General features: G+C 39.8%; 2 protein-coding genes across 2 annotated transcripts in view; one reads left to right on the top strand and one right to left on the bottom strand.

The window, feature by feature from the left end:
• LOC125243939 (gastrula zinc finger protein XlCGF57.1-like) overlaps positions 1-20214 on the top strand; it is an 848513-nt gene that overhangs the window by 374065 nt on the left and 454234 nt on the right. The gene's annotated exons all lie outside the window — the stretch shown is intronic.
• LOC125261432 (uncharacterized protein F54H12.2-like) lies at positions 663-1970 on the bottom strand. Its single transcript, XM_048180252.1, has 2 exons — positions 1713-1970; positions 663-1634 (listed from the first exon to the last, which is right to left on the bottom strand). Exons 1-2 carry the CDS (start codon positions 1968-1970, stop codon positions 663-665), a joined length of 1230 nt encoding a protein of 409 aa, XP_048036209.1.

A 20214-nucleotide genomic window follows, 5' to 3' on the forward strand; every position in this document is an offset into this window, starting at 1 on the left:
GGTTTGTTTGTTAATATTTGTTTCATGAAATGTGTATATGTATTGTCTGCTTAAAATTTGAAATAAAAACACAATAAAAGATTTCGGTTTTAAGTCTTTATTTATAATCGATGTGAATTGAAAACTTAAACATGATTCATATGAATATTACACTTTTGCGCACACTGAATACATGCAAATTTTTCATTACACACATACGGTTTTAATCTTTTCACAAAGTATGCTACCATTTTATCATTTTTAATATAATCGTCGCCATACATCTTCAACACATCGTTATAACTACGTCCGTTGATCAAATGATACAGAAAAAACACACAGTGTTGTCCGCAAGTATCCGATGTGAAATCCTGCACACGTCTGGATGAATATACTACTTCAGATGCGTTGGTTAGCAGAAAGTTTTTTTTATGGCTCCTGGAAAGCAGTCGCTGTCGGGGTGATTTCCAAAACTGTCGAAAAAATAGCCGGTACCACTGGTATGTAAATAAACAGCCAACCAATGTTCACCCGGCAGCTGTGCTGGGTGTGTGTTAATTATCAATGCGGATGGCGAGTTCATTAATGGTGTTTCAGGCAGTTGATCGCTCGGGAGTGCCCCAAGAAAATGAACGTTGCACGCAATTTTGTCCATGATGCCGGTGAGCTGTACTGTGTTCATTTCAATAGTAGTTAACCAGGACCTGTCTGCGGTTAGACACTTCAATGATACTATCAAAGACGGCGTAGACTAATAAATTAATAGTCTGTGGCAACGGTTGTCGGAAGCGTGCCTCGAGTCTGATGTTACCAGACTTGATGAGCGATATGTGCTGACTGCACTCTTCGTCAGGTGTGAGGTTGAAGGCATAAAGGGTGTATCCATTCAGAAAGTCATCCCTGTCGATAGAGAGCGCTTGGTTTTTAAGATGTCTTCCAGAGGCCATAGCCAGTTGATAAAATTCACGTACTGCCGCTCCCGATTCAAAATTCGGCTGTAGCGGTTTGGCAGGAAATTGTTGTCCGTCAACATAGACTGCTAGGAACTCCAAATCGTAATGTTTGAATGCAAAAGGGTTTTTATTATAGGTTCCTGTGAACGCGTCGTTATCAACCATAGCCAGGACGATAGATTTTGGTAGCGTTCCTAAAAACAAATTTTCTTGATTCGAAACACGGGACCCTGCTGGTATGGAGAAATTTTTTAAACAAACACGATCTATGGGGTACTTTGCAGTAGTCGATAGCAGCGCCTGGGCATGCCCCAGTCTCACAGGCGGTGATACAGAGACTTTCTTGACAAATAGGCTCGCTGACATAATATTTAATTTGTACGCCACATCCCCGTCCCTCATCAGGCAGAATTCGTCTTTGGCTCTGATCATCCTCAGTTTAATGTCGATTCCATTCACCATCAATTTTTCTTGAAAGAAAATATTGCTGTGAATAGGAGCCAACAGTTCCACCACTCTGCTGTTCGCAGTGTAGGCCGACCTCTTCGCCAGTCCCTGGTTATCCCCGCCGGGGTCAGTCTCATCCATATGGCCGGCAGTGTCTTTGTAAAACAAGCCGGCTGAGAAAAGCGATTCCAACGCATCTTTACTGTAGTTGATCAGACTCTCAATGATACATCGGTAAGGATACGTACTCGAACTCTGAGATATCAAACGATCTCAGAGACTCACGTCAACTTGTGAAAATATAGTAGCCCCGGGGTAATTTATCAGACCGACCTTGGCATCGTTTGGTAAATCAGCCCCATTAGGTCTTGTGATCTTAAGACGTAGATACAGCAGTGTGTTATTTAGGTCGACATAATCGTCGCCATTCCCGGCTATAAAAAACTCCAAAGGCGAAGAGTCTGATATAGCCGATAAAGGAGGCACTTCTAAATAACTGCTTTTCTCAATAACCGTCTGCGTCAGAGGAAGGGTGAACAAGTCCAACTCGGACTTGATGCACTCTCCTGACATGCGGTGGAGTAATGCCATGTTAGAATATGGTGGATCTCTTAACTGATACGTTTCGCTTTACACTCTTCTTACGCTTTCTGCGCACAACTGAATGTCTCTTGGGTCCCCGCTTTGTTTTCTTCTTTATCGAATGACCACGCCTCCTTATACCCGGTGGTTTAGACATTCTCTTGCGAGCCATGACCATCAGACCTGACCCGTCTTGAGATTTAGCGTTATCGTTATACGTTCTCGACAACGCGTTTGACACGACGTCGGATACTATATTTTTAGCAGCCGATTTTAGGTGGGGTTTAGCAATACTGAACCCCCTTTTCAACAACGGTATGGCCATCCTAAACAAACCTCTAAACAAACCCCCTAACCCCGCCCCGTACATGACACCACCCCCTGAATATCCCGGTAGACCACCACCGGCCTGATTTTGGTAATAGTTAACATAATCGGTGTAATAAGTACATAGTACAATAAGTACAATAAGTTGGTGTAAACGTACATAGTATAGAAACCTGCGTTGATATCGGCTTGATGAGGAGCGTATGTAGTTAGACTTGTTGTAAAATCTGCATCTTTATGGTAGGCAGAGCGGGCGATAGCCTCACCCGGATTCACTCCTAAAATAGCTGCGAGTTTCCCAAAGAAGGAAACTGAAACGTTAGGTCTCGCAACCATATACATCTTGTTTTTTAAAGGATCATGACTCAATACAGCAGTCGGTACGAGAGCGTTACTTATCGCACTAATCACTTCACGAACGTTCGCGTAGTACCCACCGTCTATTTGTACCTTCCTTGATAGATAAAACCCTGATAATTCTTTAAACGGGTATGGGTATGGGGTAGGTTGTGACTGTTTCGGGACCGGTGCGGGGGCTGTGTGTATGGTAAAAATTCCGTCTTCATCATTAAAGGAGTACTTTAATTTCAACTTCTAGGGTATTCAATTTCAACGAGTGCCACCTCCCATTTACCTTTCAAGTTGATAGGGCTCGCTAACCTTGTTCTGTAACTAGAGATACGATTTTCCGGATAAACCGACAAAGAAGCGTTGCACGGCAACGTAACATAGAATCCGTCGTCACCCATGGTACCCCGTTTACTCAAATGATCTAATCCCGTATGCGGTCAGGTGTTTTAAGGCGATTGCAGATCCACCAGAGTTTTTTTGTCTACATAACTATTACATTTTGACGGCCATCCTAACCATTTCACTAAGACAAGCGTAGATCCCCCCTGTTTTTTCTCTCCTAAAATCTTTTCTATCTTAAACGCTTTGTTTTTGCTCACGATTATTTTTTGTAACTCTTTTTCATAAAAAACACCGTCGATGACCTCCCCGTCATAATCAGACAGTGTGTAAACGGGAGGCTGGCGTGGAATGCATGAGGATATTGTGAAAAATTCTTCTGTGTAGTTCTGTTCATATCCTTTGGTGAATGGTCCTCTCACTTTAGAAATTCGAACAACGTCTCCGACTTTATATTTAAATACTGCTTTTTCATTCTTTATCTTTATATCTCCGTACAGATTTTGAAACACCGTCCCCTCATTTTCTTTGTTGACGTCCACCGGTCTCATCCTAATACTGCGATGATAACTAGTGTTGTACCCCTGCATGATGTCTTGTAAAACGTCTACGTAACGGCGGGAATTTGTAGCTGTTAAAAATCGCCACATTCTACTTTTTAGTGTTCTATTAAATCGTTCAATGACGCTGGCTTTCAAATCGGTAGCCGTTGCGAAATGTTTAATGTTGTGCTTTTTCATTAAACCTTGAAAACGCTTGTTAAAAAACTCTGTCCCCTGGTCCGAGTATAGACTCGAACGCTTTAGTCACCTCGGTACCGCTCTTATTCTTTAGCACTCGAGTCCATGCGTACTTACTAAACATGTGGACGCATGTTAGTAAATATTTATTATTATCATTATCCTTTGAATAGGCAGTCATGTCCACGAGATCAGCTTGGAACTGGGTATCCACTCCGTATACTACGACTCTATTGCGTTTGTAATTTATTGGGGCTGTTCTGTGTAATGTGTATGCGTCTTCCCCAGCCAACCATTCCGAAACCTCTTTATCGGATAGACGTACTCCACTATCCTTTAAGACGGAGTCTTTTAATCGTTTTTTACCGCCTAAAGAACCGGGGTTAGATGGGGTGTAATAAGCCTTTTTCATGAGCTCCGACATGTTGTCGTCTCAACCCTCGCAAAGAATAAGACATACACACAGGGAGAATCAATCTTTTATTAAAAATGATCTATATTAAAAACAGGATACATAATGACATCATGTCGTAGGTAATAAATTGAAATAGGATTACATAATAATAGCATACTCTAAATAAGAATACATCAAAATTGCTCTACGCAGTAAGTAACCGTTATAACGACATAAGATGACCACATGATATAAGTAAGTAAAAAATGTAAAAATAAAGATTAGTGATAGTCTAGCCAGAAAAGAAAATCACGACATGACTTCCAATCATGGTCTACGACATAGTTCGTCGTTGTTTCAATAATATCATTGATAATGTCACAATCAACATTATGGATTCTAAGGAGATCCCCACAAACATCTGTTACATACGTGTAGATACAGAGGATGTCACTATTACGAAAGCGTTCGTTACTTTGAGTCATCACCTCCAGAACATTTCGTATCGTATCGCAATATGGTTCAGACCCTTTAACACATATGTTTTTCAAATCCTCCCATGAAAGAGACATGCCTCTTATTTGTTCACTGTATTTCGCGAATTTTACTTCGCGGGGGGAAACATCCTTATCATCTTCATAATCAGGACGATCATACACACTGAGCAAATTTTCCAATAACACATACATTTGGCCTCTGTAATGTTCTTTAAACAGATTATCTACGATGTTCCATTGGCTACATACCGTTGCGGTGGGGTCTTGCTCACTCTCCATTCACAGCAGAGAATCCCTCCCAGAGATCGACGGTGTCGAGCACAACTTTCTCACAGGATTTGTCCAGAAGTTTGGCTCTGATTTCTTGTAGTTTTGCGGTGATGAATGGTTCGTCTTTTAGTTCATGCAGAATAGCTCCGGCTGCTCCTTGAATTCGCTGAGGATGAGACTTTAACCCGCACCGACGTAGCGCGTAGGCTATGATGGTCCGGAGATATGGCTTAAACAGTCTGCTGGTCAGCTCGTCAAAGTGGGTGTCAAAGTAGTATGTCGGAGGTTCAAACAGGCAGGAATGTTGTAGCTGGCTCGGATGATTTATAGCACAGCCTTCACAGTCCTCCTTCTGCTTATTACCAATGAGGTGTTGCAGTAGCACTATGATCGTAGCTTTTACGATTTTGAATTCAACATCTGTGAAGCATCCGTCAGGAGTGTCGAGAGCCTTTTCAGTTGTTGTAGATGTAGTTTCACCGTGATCAGTCAGGAAACTCAGGTCGCGTTGTCCAAGCTCAGTGCAGAATTTATCTAACCATTGTTTATTGTCAGCAGATGAACAGGGATTCTCCGTCAGAATATGGCTAGTAGCGTTGTCATCAGGAGGGTCAAACCCGTAGTCGAAAGAGACTCCGCAGCTGCAGATGTGAGCATGCTCTGAAGTATCGTGTTGAGCCATGACTTATAAAGACCTTCTGAGGATATGGGTGGGTCATGCTGATGCTTATAAATGCTTGTAGTGAATGGGCGGGGACGGCAGAGCATACGAGCTGCTGCGCGCGCATCTCTTTGTGTTGAATAGCTGTACTCTAACTTCATTGTATCCATCCCGCATGTCGCACCACTTGAACATTTTGTTTATGTTTAAGAAATGGGGGCTCAGCATAGTCAGATCACACCACTTGAACAAAAATTGCATCTCGAACATATCATGATGTTCATCATGTAGGATAACCCCGCCACGGTCTCTGAGCTTTGTCTTGTCTTTGCAACAGAATATGTAGACGCACTCATCCTGCTTCTTATTAGAGTGATCGCCGACCACACGATAGCGAACATCCGGAGTTATCCCGTCCCACTCTGCGATGTACAGAGGCTCCTCTCCACAGTCATTCAGATCTTTCCAGACGCGGGTGTAAAATAAAGTCCAGTCTTTACCAGGAAACATCAGACAGGGGTCTTCTCCAGGTATAAATTCCCCGGTACTGTCGGTGGTGTAGAGCGTAATGACTCCGGACTCCTTATTGAATATGTAGCCAAATACACGGTTACTATTCATTACAAATTCTCCTCTCACACAGTCCTTACTGTCGTGGAGAAACTTTGTTAAATAGACATATCCGCGTGGTTTTCGTGGAGCCAAAGTCAGGCTTTCTGCCATCTCTTCTTCACACCGCTCTGTCTCAGGAGTTTTAGGTGAGTTTAAACGATCCATGTTTCACACTTCTTTTCTGCAGAATACACAACAGCCTTTTTATATTATAGACTATGTGCTGGAATGCGGATGTCTGCTCAACACATGTGACCCTTCAGCCTTTAAAATCACCATCAGGACTTCTAATATGGCATCAAAGTTCAAAAATCATCCATCATCCACCCTACAAATGACCCGCAAGTCAATACCATAGATATTTCAAAATGCTGAGAATCAATGGACATATTCAAAACCCATGTCAAAGGTTATTTAAATTCCATAACCCCAAGGTCATGGAGTTCATACAGAGGTTAACTATGGGGGGATGGGATAATATTTGGGTGGTCCCGTGGGGGAGGGGAGAGGTCAAGTTCATATGTCAAAGGTCAAAAGGTCAAAGTAATTAATCATTTTTTGTCATTCTGTCCAGGGTAATTACTACTCTACTGGCTGTCGTGTTGATGATGTCTTCACAATGGATGATCTAGTCGACTCGATCTCTGCTGATACTTCAGGGCTGCGTTGTGGTCGTGTCCAGTTGAGGATCGGATTCATCACGCCGGTATGGACGGTTTGTTGAGGAACTGTGGCACTGGCTGTCGTGTTGATGAGGTCTTCACAATGGATGATCTAGTCGACTCGATCTCTGCTGATACTTCAGGGCTGTGTTGTGGTCGTGTCAAGGCACCGGTCCTCGATCTCAAGTCCTCACAAACTAATGGCTTCTCTGTGATCTAAATCGGAGCAATCCTGCGCTGTCTGCACTGCCCCAGTTAGGAGAATGGCCACTGGTATGCTCAGCCCGGATAGGCAGGAACCTCCATGCAGAAAAGATCCCTATCATACGGCCAGTCATGTGAACAAGACTGCTGTCCCATAACACGCATTTAACATTTGCATTTATCTTTTGACATAAAGGAGGTCATTATAGTATAAAAACATATTTTAAGTTTTTATCTATGTAATCCCTGCTGATAAAAGTACTCTCTTGGAGTTGTGACATCTCAAAGTTAGATTCATCAGTACAAGAAAGAATCAGGTAGTCACACCTGAGCACCGCTCACCTGGTATGTGAAGATGCTAACCAGAACTCACTGGAGGTGTGACCCAAACACTTTCAAACACAGGTACAAATACACCATAGGAAATGGACATGTGTTTCTAAATTATTAACTTTTTTACTAACAATATAAGTGGAGCTTGAGGGTGATAAAACAAAAAAACAACACAAAAATAAGTCATGACTCCCATTAACATTTATTTCCAAACCCCCACAGACAGTCCTTCAGAAGCCTGTGGATGATGAGGACAGAGACGACTCCACTGCTGCTGAGATCATGAGCGTCATCACGAGCTGTATGAGAAGCTTTACTGAAGAAGGAATGGCTTTATCTGTTACTTGAGTTAAAAACATCTCCATTTACATACAGCAGCTAGAATAATGTTTATAATTAAATGTGTGATAATTATTCTTTCATAGCATCAGCAAACATGCCGAGTGACCTGATGAAGTTCAGGCTGGGACGGGAGGTGTCAGAAGAGAACCTGGATCTCTTCAGATTCCCTGTTACACACACACACACACACACACACACACACACACACACACACACACACACACACACACACACACACGCTTCCCTGTCACTATCAGAGCTACGCCGCACTCAACATGGATATGGTGATGAGCCGACAATCTGTTCATAGTGGATCTGGTCTCATTGAACTAGAAAGAGTCAACAGGGGGCAGTGTTTGTTCAACTTCTAATACGCCTCTGTAATAGAGGAAGTATTAAGTTCTTCAACTGAGTAAAGGATAGAGCCTAAGATAACAAGAGCAAAAGAAAAAAGATAAGGCCGTGTTATTTGAACTTGTACAATGTCTTAAACATTTATTTGCAAGTCGGCATATACTTGAATGTTTTAAAACCGTAAAAACCTGTTTGTATGTTAGAAAGCAATATCAAAGGAAAAGTTCACTCAAATGTAAACTCTGTAGGATTTTTATTTTTATTTTAAGATTAACCTGAATCAATTTTACATGCAGGATGATGACATTCTAATGTTTGGCCCAAATATAAAATATATAAACAAACCTCATTTGGATTTCCAGATTTCCACTGACTTTAAATTGTGAGGATGAATAAGACATTTTTGGGTGAAGTTTTCTTTTGGCATAAAAATTGCATTAATGTTGAAAACATGTTAAATAATGTTGGTATATACACACCACATACGTGTGTTAAAAAAAGAATATAAAGTATACCAATGTTGAAAACATGTTTGGTACCTGTTGGTATAGATACTGTTGTGTGTTTAAAAATAAAGAACATATTTTCTAACATGAATAATCATTGTTCAGTGGGTAATTATGCCAAATGAAAGCTCCACACACACTGAATAATCAGGCTGTACAACAAGAAAATGTCAATGGCCTTCAGCACAGATTAATGAGAGATTCTCAACATCTGCTGGTCCAGCTGTTCTGACAAACATCTCTTCCATCGCTGTGCTTCTCTGTCCTTCCAGACGGCCTCGGACCAAAATCTGCACGGGTGTCTGGTGTCGCTCTGTTCTCAAACCATGGCTGTTCCAGTGTCGGGTAAAGGCTGATAAACGCCTGTGAACAGCTGAACCCATCCATACCACCGTCAAGGACAATTCTCCACCTAAAACATGACAGAGAAAACCATCAATGAAGAGAGACATTAAAGACAAAACAAGTCAGTTACTGAAATGCCTTATTTTCAAGAATGCCACTTTATTGAATTCATAAAGGGATAGATCACCCAAAAATGAAAACATCCTCATTTTCTCACTTTAATTTTTCTACTGAACAAAGCTCATAAATGACCAGCTTGACACAGCACCGTATTCTCCCCTCCATCAATCCTGCTGTTGAGAGGGGAGATTAAGATAATTAATCTACTTCTCTACAGTAAAATCACATTCTGTTAATCTGAATATTCAAACCTTTGACCGTGTTCTGAAATATTCAGTGTCTGAGAGAGATTGACGTGACTGTGGGCGGAGCTTACATGAATATTCATGAGTTTCTGTTTTGTGTTAAAGTGACACTGAACATGTTAGTGCTGTTCTTGGACCACAGAACTGTTTTCGGTCACCTGACTGTGTTTCTGCGTCAAATGAATTTATGATTCTTCTTTATTAATAACTGTTTATGAATCTCAATAGTCTGTAGGTCACATTGTGTCACGAGCGATAATTTAGTAGTGATTCCAGACACTGGTGGTCTATCTTTAGGAAATGAGTTTGTTTGTTTTAGCTGTTTTGATTTTCTTTTAATTCGTTTGAGAAGATAACTTGTATAAATGTATCTGTAGTGGCATAATAAAAGCTTCAGTTTTGATTATTGTGTCATTCCCTATTGCTTTCTCAGATAGCCTGCATAACTTTAACCAGACATTATTATTTTTAAAACACATTGAGTTCCCTTTATGTTTTTGACATGAATTAATCCATGTAAACCTTCTTTATCTTTTCCTGCAAAACACACAATGCTCAGTGGTTCCCAAACTAAGGTGACAAAAGGGGCTCCGTGAACAAATGCTTATATTTTATTTAATTCTACCTTAAAATAATATTAAAACTGAGCATGTCTTTCGAACTGCCAAAATGTGGTAAATCCAGTACATTTAATCAAATTACATCATCATTTGCAGTCAGAAATGACTGTATCCACACAAGCAGCATATGATAGATTGCGTGCCGAATCTGCTGCCTTAAATCGCGCTAAATTACTGCCGTTCTCGACAATGTAGCTTTGTAAAAGTGGGGATTCAGCACTTACTCGCATGAAGAACAAATATAGACAGAGATAGTGGATTCATTTCGATTTAAGACTCAAACTTTCTCCGATACAAAAACATACCTTGTGTGAGTTCTTGTATTTAATGATGATAACGAGCAAGAATGCAATTGTTCCCAAATATCCACATGACTGCAAACGTGACATTATTATACGTAACAGGTCAAAAACAAAACGTACATTTTAAACACAGTAGTAGCCTATTTACTGTATTTTGCAATTAAATAATAGTTCTAACGAAAATCACAGCAGAACTACAACACACGTCTGTGTTTCAATTCTGCAGCTTTGAACGAATCGTGAGTCAATGATTCAGTGATTCATTCACAGACACTTGCTTCGTTACTGAATGAATGACTCGATGACTCACTCATAAAAACAGTGACTTGCTGCCACCTACTGGCGGTTTTAGTTTAATATTTAAAAGTTTCACTTAGTTTTACCATCATTGCATATTTCTCTAATGAACATTTTTATTTAAAACATTATTTTATAATGTCATTCATAAAGATGGCTATGTCTCTTTTATTGATGTTTCTGCACACAGAATTGTACATCTCACCAAGGCAGCGCGTTTCTTCTGGGAAAGCACATTTCTTCATTTGAAACAGCAACAAACTTCCGGGTTCGTGGGGTCATATGTGTTGATTTCACACGTATAGTGTGAGCAGTACCTGCTCTTATTAAACCAATATAATGTAATCAGCGTCGTATTTACTCACCGCACACTTCGAAGCATTGCTTCCACAGGTCTGTCTCCCACATCTGCTTTTCTTCTCAGAAAACCATCCATATTACAGTAATGTTACTGCATCTGATCAAACAACCGCTCAAGCTGACGCGGTGACGTGATTGGTGTTGTGATATTTAATATATCACAACATATATTAGCTTTTAGATGATGACTTGAGTGTTTCTGATCATATAAATTCATAAGAACAATTAGATAATAACAAGATTTGTCAATTAAGAAATAAATAAAAATGACTACACCACCAGATGGCGCTCCAAGGCCCACCGGTTGAGAATCACTGCTTTAATCCACCATATTTCTACAGACTGTTACCATTGAATTTGTTTTCAACATCATCTAAAGCCATTACACTGCAGAGGCAGAACAGAAGCTGCGTCTGACGTTGCCTTTATGTGTATTTAATGAATGGGTTATTAAATGTTATTGATTGCTGACATTGAGGTGAGGTCATGGCAGCTGTTCTGATGTCTTTCTCTGCTAAAGGAGGAACATGTCAGATAATATTAGTAAGCACACTTCATCAAATAACAGAAGATCGCACACTATTCTTGACTGAATAACTTCAGTCAAGAATAGAACTTAAGCTTTCATAAGTGTAGCGAACCCCGTCCGAATGATGACCAAACCTTCACTGCAAGCTCTCCTGGTCAGTCGAAAACCCGTCAAAATAAGAGTCCCGCCTTAATAAACGAGATCGCATACAGGCGAAGGACTAAACATCTTATATTTATTTATTAAACAATTATATTTATTTATTTTTAGTTAATACTTTTACTATTACAAATACAATCACAAACAAAGAAACAAAAAACATGAAAACGCAAACTCGTAGTACAGATGCGCAGTAGCAGGAGACTGGGTTGGTCCAGAGACACAAAGGCCCGGTTTCACAGACAGAGCTTAGACTAAACCAGGATTAGTTCAGTTAGGATATTTAAGAAAGTTTAATAAACGTACCCCTGAAAAAACTAAAATGATTACTGCTTATTTTATGTGACCAGTCAGTTTATAAAGTCATGCTATATGATCCATTCTGTAGCTTGTGAATAAACATTCAACCGTGTGATCCAGGTTGTATTTCAGAGCAGAAGGACAGCAGCTGGACAGAAGGAGATCAGTTACACTGATGTTGGAGGTCAACATGTCTGTGTTCAGCAGTCCTATGGGTAATTCCACACATTTAACTGCTTATTTTCTAATTCGACACTCTGAATTTCTACAACATCTTCTTTTACTTGTTTAGTTGTGCCATTGAAGAAAATATCCACATCGAAAGAGGTTTGACGAGCTCTTAAGAGAGACGTTTCCTCAACTGTTTGTACGCTTGTACCGTGGTCAACTTTAATTTTTCTACTGAACAAAGCTCATAAATGACCAGCAGGAGACGAGTATGTTCTGCCCTTCACTGATTCAGTAATAAGCTCAGTTCATTCTCATAAAGTCCAGGTGTGTCGATCACCGAGATCTCTTGAGCGTTCCTCGCTGGACTTTCTGATTGACACTGTTTGGTTTCTGAGTTTGAGCTGATGGAGGATTCAAACACACTTTCACCAATGATGGTGTTTCCTGCTGCTCTTTTCCCAGCAGAACCAGATCCTGATCTGATCTTGACAGAATAAAAGCATGTTTGACAACAAGAAATGCTTTATTCATTATGATCTTAACCAGAAAAGGCAGTACATTTTCTGATTAAGTCATTTTCATTCATAGAAATGAGTACATTTATTTGTGAGACAACACAAGTCATCCATTAAAGAACACAAAACTTGTGAAGTGACCAGATTTCTGAAATGGAAACCGGGGATATTTCCTATTTGAGTGCTCAAAATATCACCAAAATCTCATTTGTTATTAGTCTATTAATTAATTAAAAACCGGGGACAATACAGTTTTGAATGTTTTATATATATATATATATATATCTCAGTCAAGCAATGAATTAATGCATGAATTAATACAATTATTATATTTTATTTTCTGACAATAGGAATAAAAGTAAGCATCACAATAAATAAATACACACACACAAGTCAACAACACATGAAACAACGCTTTATTCAAACTTATTGATCAACAATCACGTGTTCACAGTCCTGCTGCATCTCAACACGTCACAATCTGGCGAGAATCAGTACGTCACGCGGGTAATTCTCGCTACTCTTTGATGATCGCTGAGGTTTCTGACACACTTATTCTCTCGCCTGCTGTATAGTAGAGAAGTAGACGGTTTGAGACTCTTTCAGTCAGAGTGTCTCAACTCTCATATTTAATGAATGAATAGCTGTTCTCACTGTCCAATGACAGCGCGTGTCACTCCTGCTCCTCATAACGACACCACATGACACAATATACATGAACACTGAGTTCAACATTTATTACAATATTTCAACATTTACTTCATCATGTGATTCTGAGTCATTAACACACATTTATTGTGTCCTGATATTTCAGTGTTAATGTCATGAAGAGACTCTAGAACAGTTTCACTGATGATCCTCTATAAACACTAAACCCAAACCCAGGATAGAGCGGTTGAGTGAATGTGGTCTGGACTGTGTGGATGAGGATCATTGTGTCTCCAGAGACGCTGTAGAAGGACAGAGTTCCTGCACTGTGATCCACATACACTCCTACTCTATAGTGATTCTTCCCATTCACTGTTCTGCTGATGATGATGGGCTCTACAGGGAGATCAGTCTGTATGTTATTGTGTATGAATGAGTAACTGTCAGGAGAGCAGATCAAACTCCAGGACTGATCATTAAATCCAAACAAACACTCATCACCCCGTCCCTTCCTGCTGATGCTCTTATATGACACTGATATAGACACACGTTCTCCACTCCACTCAATCTCCCAGTAACAGCGTCGATCACACACACTCTCTCTACACAACACCTGAGGAATCACACCATCAAATCTGTCTGGATGATGAGGATACGACTGTGGTGTGTCAGTGTTAGTAATGACTGTGTTCCTCTCAGACAGACGGAGGCGTTTATTCACTGTGTTCAGATCCAGAGTGATCCGATGGGAATCTGATGGAGATAAAACACATCACAATCAGGAATCATCTTTTAATCTACACTGTAAACATGATTTCTGCTGCTTGTTAAATGAACCCATTAAAATGAGTTAAAGCACACAATTACTGCACATTCTGTCCTGATTTAATGGAGTAAATCCACTTAAACACGTCAAACTGAAGTTGACTTCATCATTATTGGTGTTGAACGAACTGAAACTGGGCAGTTCCCAGCATGCTTTGCTCTGGTCTGGATCTATTCCAGAATCTGAGGAGTTCCTGTAGGATTTGTCTCAGATCTGAACTTGATTTAGGATCTTCTGGTCTCTAGTTGTGAATCTTAAAGCCTCCATCAGTTCGGTGATCGACTCTCAGGTCTGTTACCAAGAGCAGCTGCTGTGAAGAAACGCTCCAGATTCAAATGGAGGATCAAAACAGCTTTAATGAAGTTTGATCAAAGCCTGGCACTGTATTTCACCAGTCTGTCCGCATAACATTATTGAATCAATTATTGCATTGGTGGGAACGAACTAATGCCGTCCAAATTGACTGATCGACTGTCTCTTTCCTGTTCACGCACTTAGAGGAACTGAATCACATTTTTTAGCATTATCTCTGAGCGGCGGGGCACAACCTAACGCTTTTTGACTTTCTCAGTTTGTGTAAATCTACTGAGGGTTCAGGGAATTTATTTTGTTCCACATTAATTTCACACATGTCTGGTACAAATATGTGGCTTTGTTTCATTAATACAGTGTATACTTTCTTCTTTATTTACTCCAAAAGAAGGGAAGTGAAATGTGACAACATGCCCCATATGACAGCTAAAACTGTTATCTGATTTAATTAAAAAATATGACTAAAATATTGTCATTAAAAGACAATTATTTTTTTCATATAAAATAAATGCTTTTTTTTTTTAGAAATTCAAAAGTAAATAATTGTGTGTTTGACAGTGAACACTCTCACAGAAGACGAGATAAATAGACGAGACAGTACAAATGCTGTAAATGTCTTGAAATAATGTTTTCTGGATGTTCAGGTTCTTCCTCTCAGTCTTTATTCATCTTTTTCCATGGTTTCTCAGCAGAAATTAATAAAAGTTGATTACGCCAGTTGTATCGTAACTGTATAGTATAGCGGGACACATTGTAACGGAGAACGAACCCTATCTGGATTATAAACCTGGTCAGTGTCTTCTGATAGTTACTGAAGCATTAAAGAAAGAGATGAAAATAATATCAGATTTGTCTCATTTTACATAAACACAAAAAATATAGATGAAAAATTAGCTTAAGTAATAAATTAACTTTTGCTCTTGTTAAATAAATGTTCAGTGATATCTCACAAAGATTTCTGAATTTTGGTGCATTTTTTTCTCTGTATTTTGTCTATATGGCTACTAGTAAATAAGTTTGTTCATGCTAGCGTGTGTTGAAGTTTTTAAACCACGTGTGTTACAACTAACCCCGCATTACATGATTAACGAACAACAAAGCCTCACTTTCTTTCCAGTCACGTGAATGCTTCACTTTGTGCATTGAATGTTTGAACCCAGACCACTACCAAGTTCAAAACCCTTTACTAACATTTTAAATACATAACAATATACACTACCGTTCAAAAGTTTGGGATCAGTAATATTTTTAATGTTTATAAAGAAGTTTCGTCTGCTCACCAAGACTGCATTTATTTAATTAAAAATACAGTAAAAACAGTAATATTGTGAAATATTATTACAATTTAAAATAACTGTTTTCTATGTCAATATACAGTAAAGTGTAATTTATTCCTGTGATCAAAGCTGAATTTTCAGCATCATTACTCCAGTCTTCAGTGTCACATGATCCTTCAGAAATCATTCTGATATGATGATTTGATGCTCAAGAACCATTAATTGTGCACAGATGTACAAAATATTTGTGTATAATATTTTTTTTCAGGATTCTTTGATGAATAGAAAGTTCAAACGAACAGCGTTTATTTGAAATATAATCTTTTGTTACATTTTAAATGTCTTTACTGTCACTTTTGATTGATTTAATGCATCCTTGCTGAAAAAAATATTAATTTCTTTAAATTCTTCTCAAAAAAATTAAAATATAAATTCTTACTGACGTATCTATCTATCTATCTATCTATCTATCTATCTATCTATATATATATAATTACATTGTCATATGTTCTGTCATATAACTGGTAAAACAATAAAGTCACAGCACAATTTACTTGCCTTAAACAACTCAGTAGGAATTATTAGTATTATTGTAATGATTGTTTTTGCTGTTACATTTATTGCCAGACTTTAATATGTGAATTATTTTATCAGGAAACTGAACTCATTTAGCGTCGTCAGGCTTTTATTTGTGCTTAACGGATTAAACAGCGGAGCTGTGCACTCAGTTCCCTTTCGAAGGGAACTCAACTCTGCGTTGCCACGCTTTGGGGAACGTCACACGTGACTCGGTGTCTGAAAAACCAACTATCCAACAACGCCAATGCTCATTGGCCGGCGACAGCCTATGACGTCATAGGGGCGCGACCCGGATGTATAAAAGCGCGCCCGCGGGAGCAGTCATTATCTTTTCTTCTTTCAGGGACTGCCTGTGTCTTGCCACTGTCTGATTTCTCTAATTTCGAAACTGTGAGTATCTTGAAAACTATGTCTGAGGGCAAAGGTTTTAGGAAGTGTGCGGATCCTTGTCCGAGGTTTCTGACCCCGGAGGATCCTCACACCCTATGCAAACGTTCATGAAATGTGTTTATCTGTGTCCCAGGGAAAAATTTGACACTTGATATGCATATTTTTCTGGGCGTTTTCTGTCTGGAGAGGAGCACGCATACACAGTGCTTGAGGGCACTGCTGTGTGTTTGTCTGTTGTTTACGCTGTTCTCGTTTGTCACTCTTCCCGAGGGAAGAGCTGTCTGCATCATTGCCTGTTGGTTCTGGCCCCTGTTTGTGCTGAGGCTTAACGGTGGCTGCAATCATAGGGCTCGCAGATGAGCTCATTGGGAAGTTTGAGAAAGTTTTATTCTCTCTAACTTCCCCGGGGCGGGCGAGAACGAGTGGATGACGATGACGTTCGTGTTTGACGTCATCGCGTCCGGTGGCGAGCGCTCCTCTGGCGGGTGTATGCGAGCTGCTGTGTGTTTGGGACGCGCTTCTCGGCGGGCTGCAGCTGCCGGGAGAGCGCGTTAGGAAAGGGGCCGCGTGCGGTCGGCTCGACGAGCGGTTCCTTTCTGTCTATTAATACGGCAGCTTCCATACTTTCCATTCCTTTTTTGATCTCCGCGTTTGAGATCGGGAAGGCATGGAAAAACCCCTAGCCATTCAGTTTTGTATCTGAACCCAGACAGGCGGGAGGGGGAGGAAGAGAGAGTGAGATGGGTGATCGATTGTAAACACTGTTGCATTTGTAATCGATTCCCCAGCTATAGGGTGATTTATATCTACCCTCTCCTCTTCTTCTTCCACCTCCTGTGTGTATGTGTGTATATATATATATATAATATATATATATGTGTGTATGTTTGTATATATGTATGCTTATATACATGTTTGTGTATATATATGTGTATATATGTGACCAGTCACGGAAAGTAGGGACACAAGTCGGTTCTGGGGCATTTTGAGTTATTCACAGATTCTGACAGTGCAGTCTCCAAGCTTTCCAACGATGTGTGACATATGGAAATCTGATAATATTTGGAGAAGTTGTGGCCATTTGAAGGTGCCTACTCAAGAAAGCTCTATAGGGAGAAAAACGCCTCTAGAGTTGCAGTTCTCGCCTGTTCTCACCTGCTGGGAGTGACAATAGGGCTCATTTACATCTCATTTAGATAAGCCATACCCCCTGTAAAGCTGCATGGACCGCATACTATTAATAATAAAGGTTAATGTGCATTGTAAATGTCAGTAATTTATCTTTTTTGACTTTTATAAAAATGATTTAGAGGCTGAAATATGTGACTTTTTTTGTCAAAACTCTATTTGAACTTGTGCATTGTAGATAACATGTTGCAAGACACTCCTTTAAAATCTGCCCATAATTTTTAATGTTATTATTTTAATGTTTATGTAAAGAAAAAGTACATATTGATGCTAATTTTATTTTTTATTTGCTGGTTTTCCACATAAAACTTGGTGAATTGACTTTTTGAACAGGATTCTGTGATAACCGTGATCATTTTGGTCACTATAATCATGAAATGAAATGTTCTCACCTGAGAAGCCTGTTAAAGAAGAATAGGCAATCCAGGAAATAACTGGACTAACAGAGGCCAGAGATCGCTAACTATGGCTATTCAAAACACTTTTCAAGACAATAAAATCATTATTGAGACGATGAATGCATGTATTGGCTGAATTTGCGTCTGAATAGCGCTGGCTCCGTGGGCGTGGCCGCATTAGCGGATAATGAGCTGAATCACAGACTTCTGACATGGCTCTCTTTTCATACAGATTACATAAACACAGAAGGTTTGTTTTCGATTTGACTTACACGTTTTAAAACTTGACATTTCAACGTTTTTTCAGACATAAGTATAATTTTTTTATGATTAGTATTCACTAAATTACAGTTCATTTTCTGAGAACTATCAGATTGGACTTCGTTCAGAGGGAGATGAGAGATCACGCATCATGTTAGTTTTCTTTATTTTTCAAAAAGCACAACATTTTGTTTTTACTCTGAGTGTACACAAATAAAAGAAGACATTCTATAGTTTCAATATATTACTTATGTCTCTATGACAAAAAATGACGGAGTATTTTAAGTCTGTTTTGCTGCAATGTGAAAAAAAATCCTGCAAAATGCGCCGGCGCGTTACCCGACTCCAGAGAGGTAATGTCTTATTATGCCGCTTTCATCGTCGCTCAGATCGTCTTCAGAATCAGTGAGCACTTGTTCATAAGCATCCGGCTTGTCGAAGAAGTACTTCAAAACATTTTCGGTGTAACGGCCACGGTTCTTCATTGAATTTTGATATCAGCTAGAGCCGGCCAGAGTGCTGCATAGTAAGTAGCCACGCTTCCCAGTATGGAAATACACACAGACATGACACGCCCCTACTGCGTGCTAGAATCTCCGAAAAACAAGCCGATTTCAACCTCAAAATGTACGCTTTTAAATATACCAATACTGCTATCTCAAACACGGAAAGGCTTCTTCATGATCTCAACTAACAGATTCTGCAAAAAAACGAAAATCACCAATTTTGAAAAAAAATGCTTCTTTCTCATTTTGCTCAAGAGCTGTGCTGCCGACTTGTGTCCCTGGTTTTCGTGACGGGTCACATATGTATGGACATATATCATGCTCAGATGCTTCTTATGGTCAGACTGATGGCTGGGCCCATAGCCATTATTTCTATCAGCCCGCTGTTTATGTTTGATAGTAAGAGGATCTTTTAGGCTTAAAAGAACCTTAGATTCCATCCTTTCATGTAAAAAAAAAAAAAAAGGAGCATTAGGAGTTTTTGGTTTTTGAGCCGCAGGAGGGTCTATATTTTATTCATTTAGAATAAGACCTTATTTTCCTGTAAAGGTTTCTGAGCATGTAGTCAAGAAAATTAGGGGATGGGCAGACTGAAGTTGATATTTAAATGTTTAGGTCGGTCTTAATCGGCCACCTGACATTGTTTGCTTGTGAGCTTCACTTTCTTTCTCTTATCCATGAGATTTGGAGGTGAAGCCCAGGTTTCACTAGGCTTGTGGCCCTGAAAGAAGGCCCGTAGCTTAGCGGCTAGGCTAGAGCTAGGTTAGGTGAGTTATTTACATAACCTTATGTATACTATCCCTTATTAGGCTGTATAGTTCCTAGTTCTGGCCTCCTCCCGAGGGAGTTGTTAGGCCATATGCCCATTATCCCCTATCTAAAATCTGTGCACGTTCAGGATAACACCTTTGAACAGTCAGGCCGGTGGCCGGCCCATGATGAAGCTTTTTCTGTAGGCCCACCTTCTGGCTTGATAGTGAAAAGGTTCGTGAGGCTTATGGAACCGGGGATATCATTCTTCTCCTTTGAAATAACGAGGAAGGAATCTCTGGTCTTCGAGCCGCGGGAAGGTAAGACAAGGTCTGATTTAATCGCTTAAATGTTCGACCTTGTTTTTATTCCTGTATTATTTCCTGAATGTGTAACAGTAATTATGTTTTGGGTTTTTTGGGCAAAAAACTGGAGTGTTGAGACTGACTGAGCGAGCCACAGTATGGCTGCTGTTCAGTTTTCTCTCTGTATGTTCTGCCGTTCGACTATTGTCAGTATAGTTTGAGCTGGCGCTCATCACTTCAGTTTATGCGTTTGTGGCG

Source organism: Megalobrama amblycephala, linkage group LG1, assembly GCF_018812025.1.
Source record: "Megalobrama amblycephala isolate DHTTF-2021 linkage group LG1, ASM1881202v1, whole genome shotgun sequence".
Lineage (NCBI taxonomy): Eukaryota > Metazoa > Chordata > Actinopteri > Cypriniformes > Xenocyprididae > Megalobrama > Megalobrama amblycephala.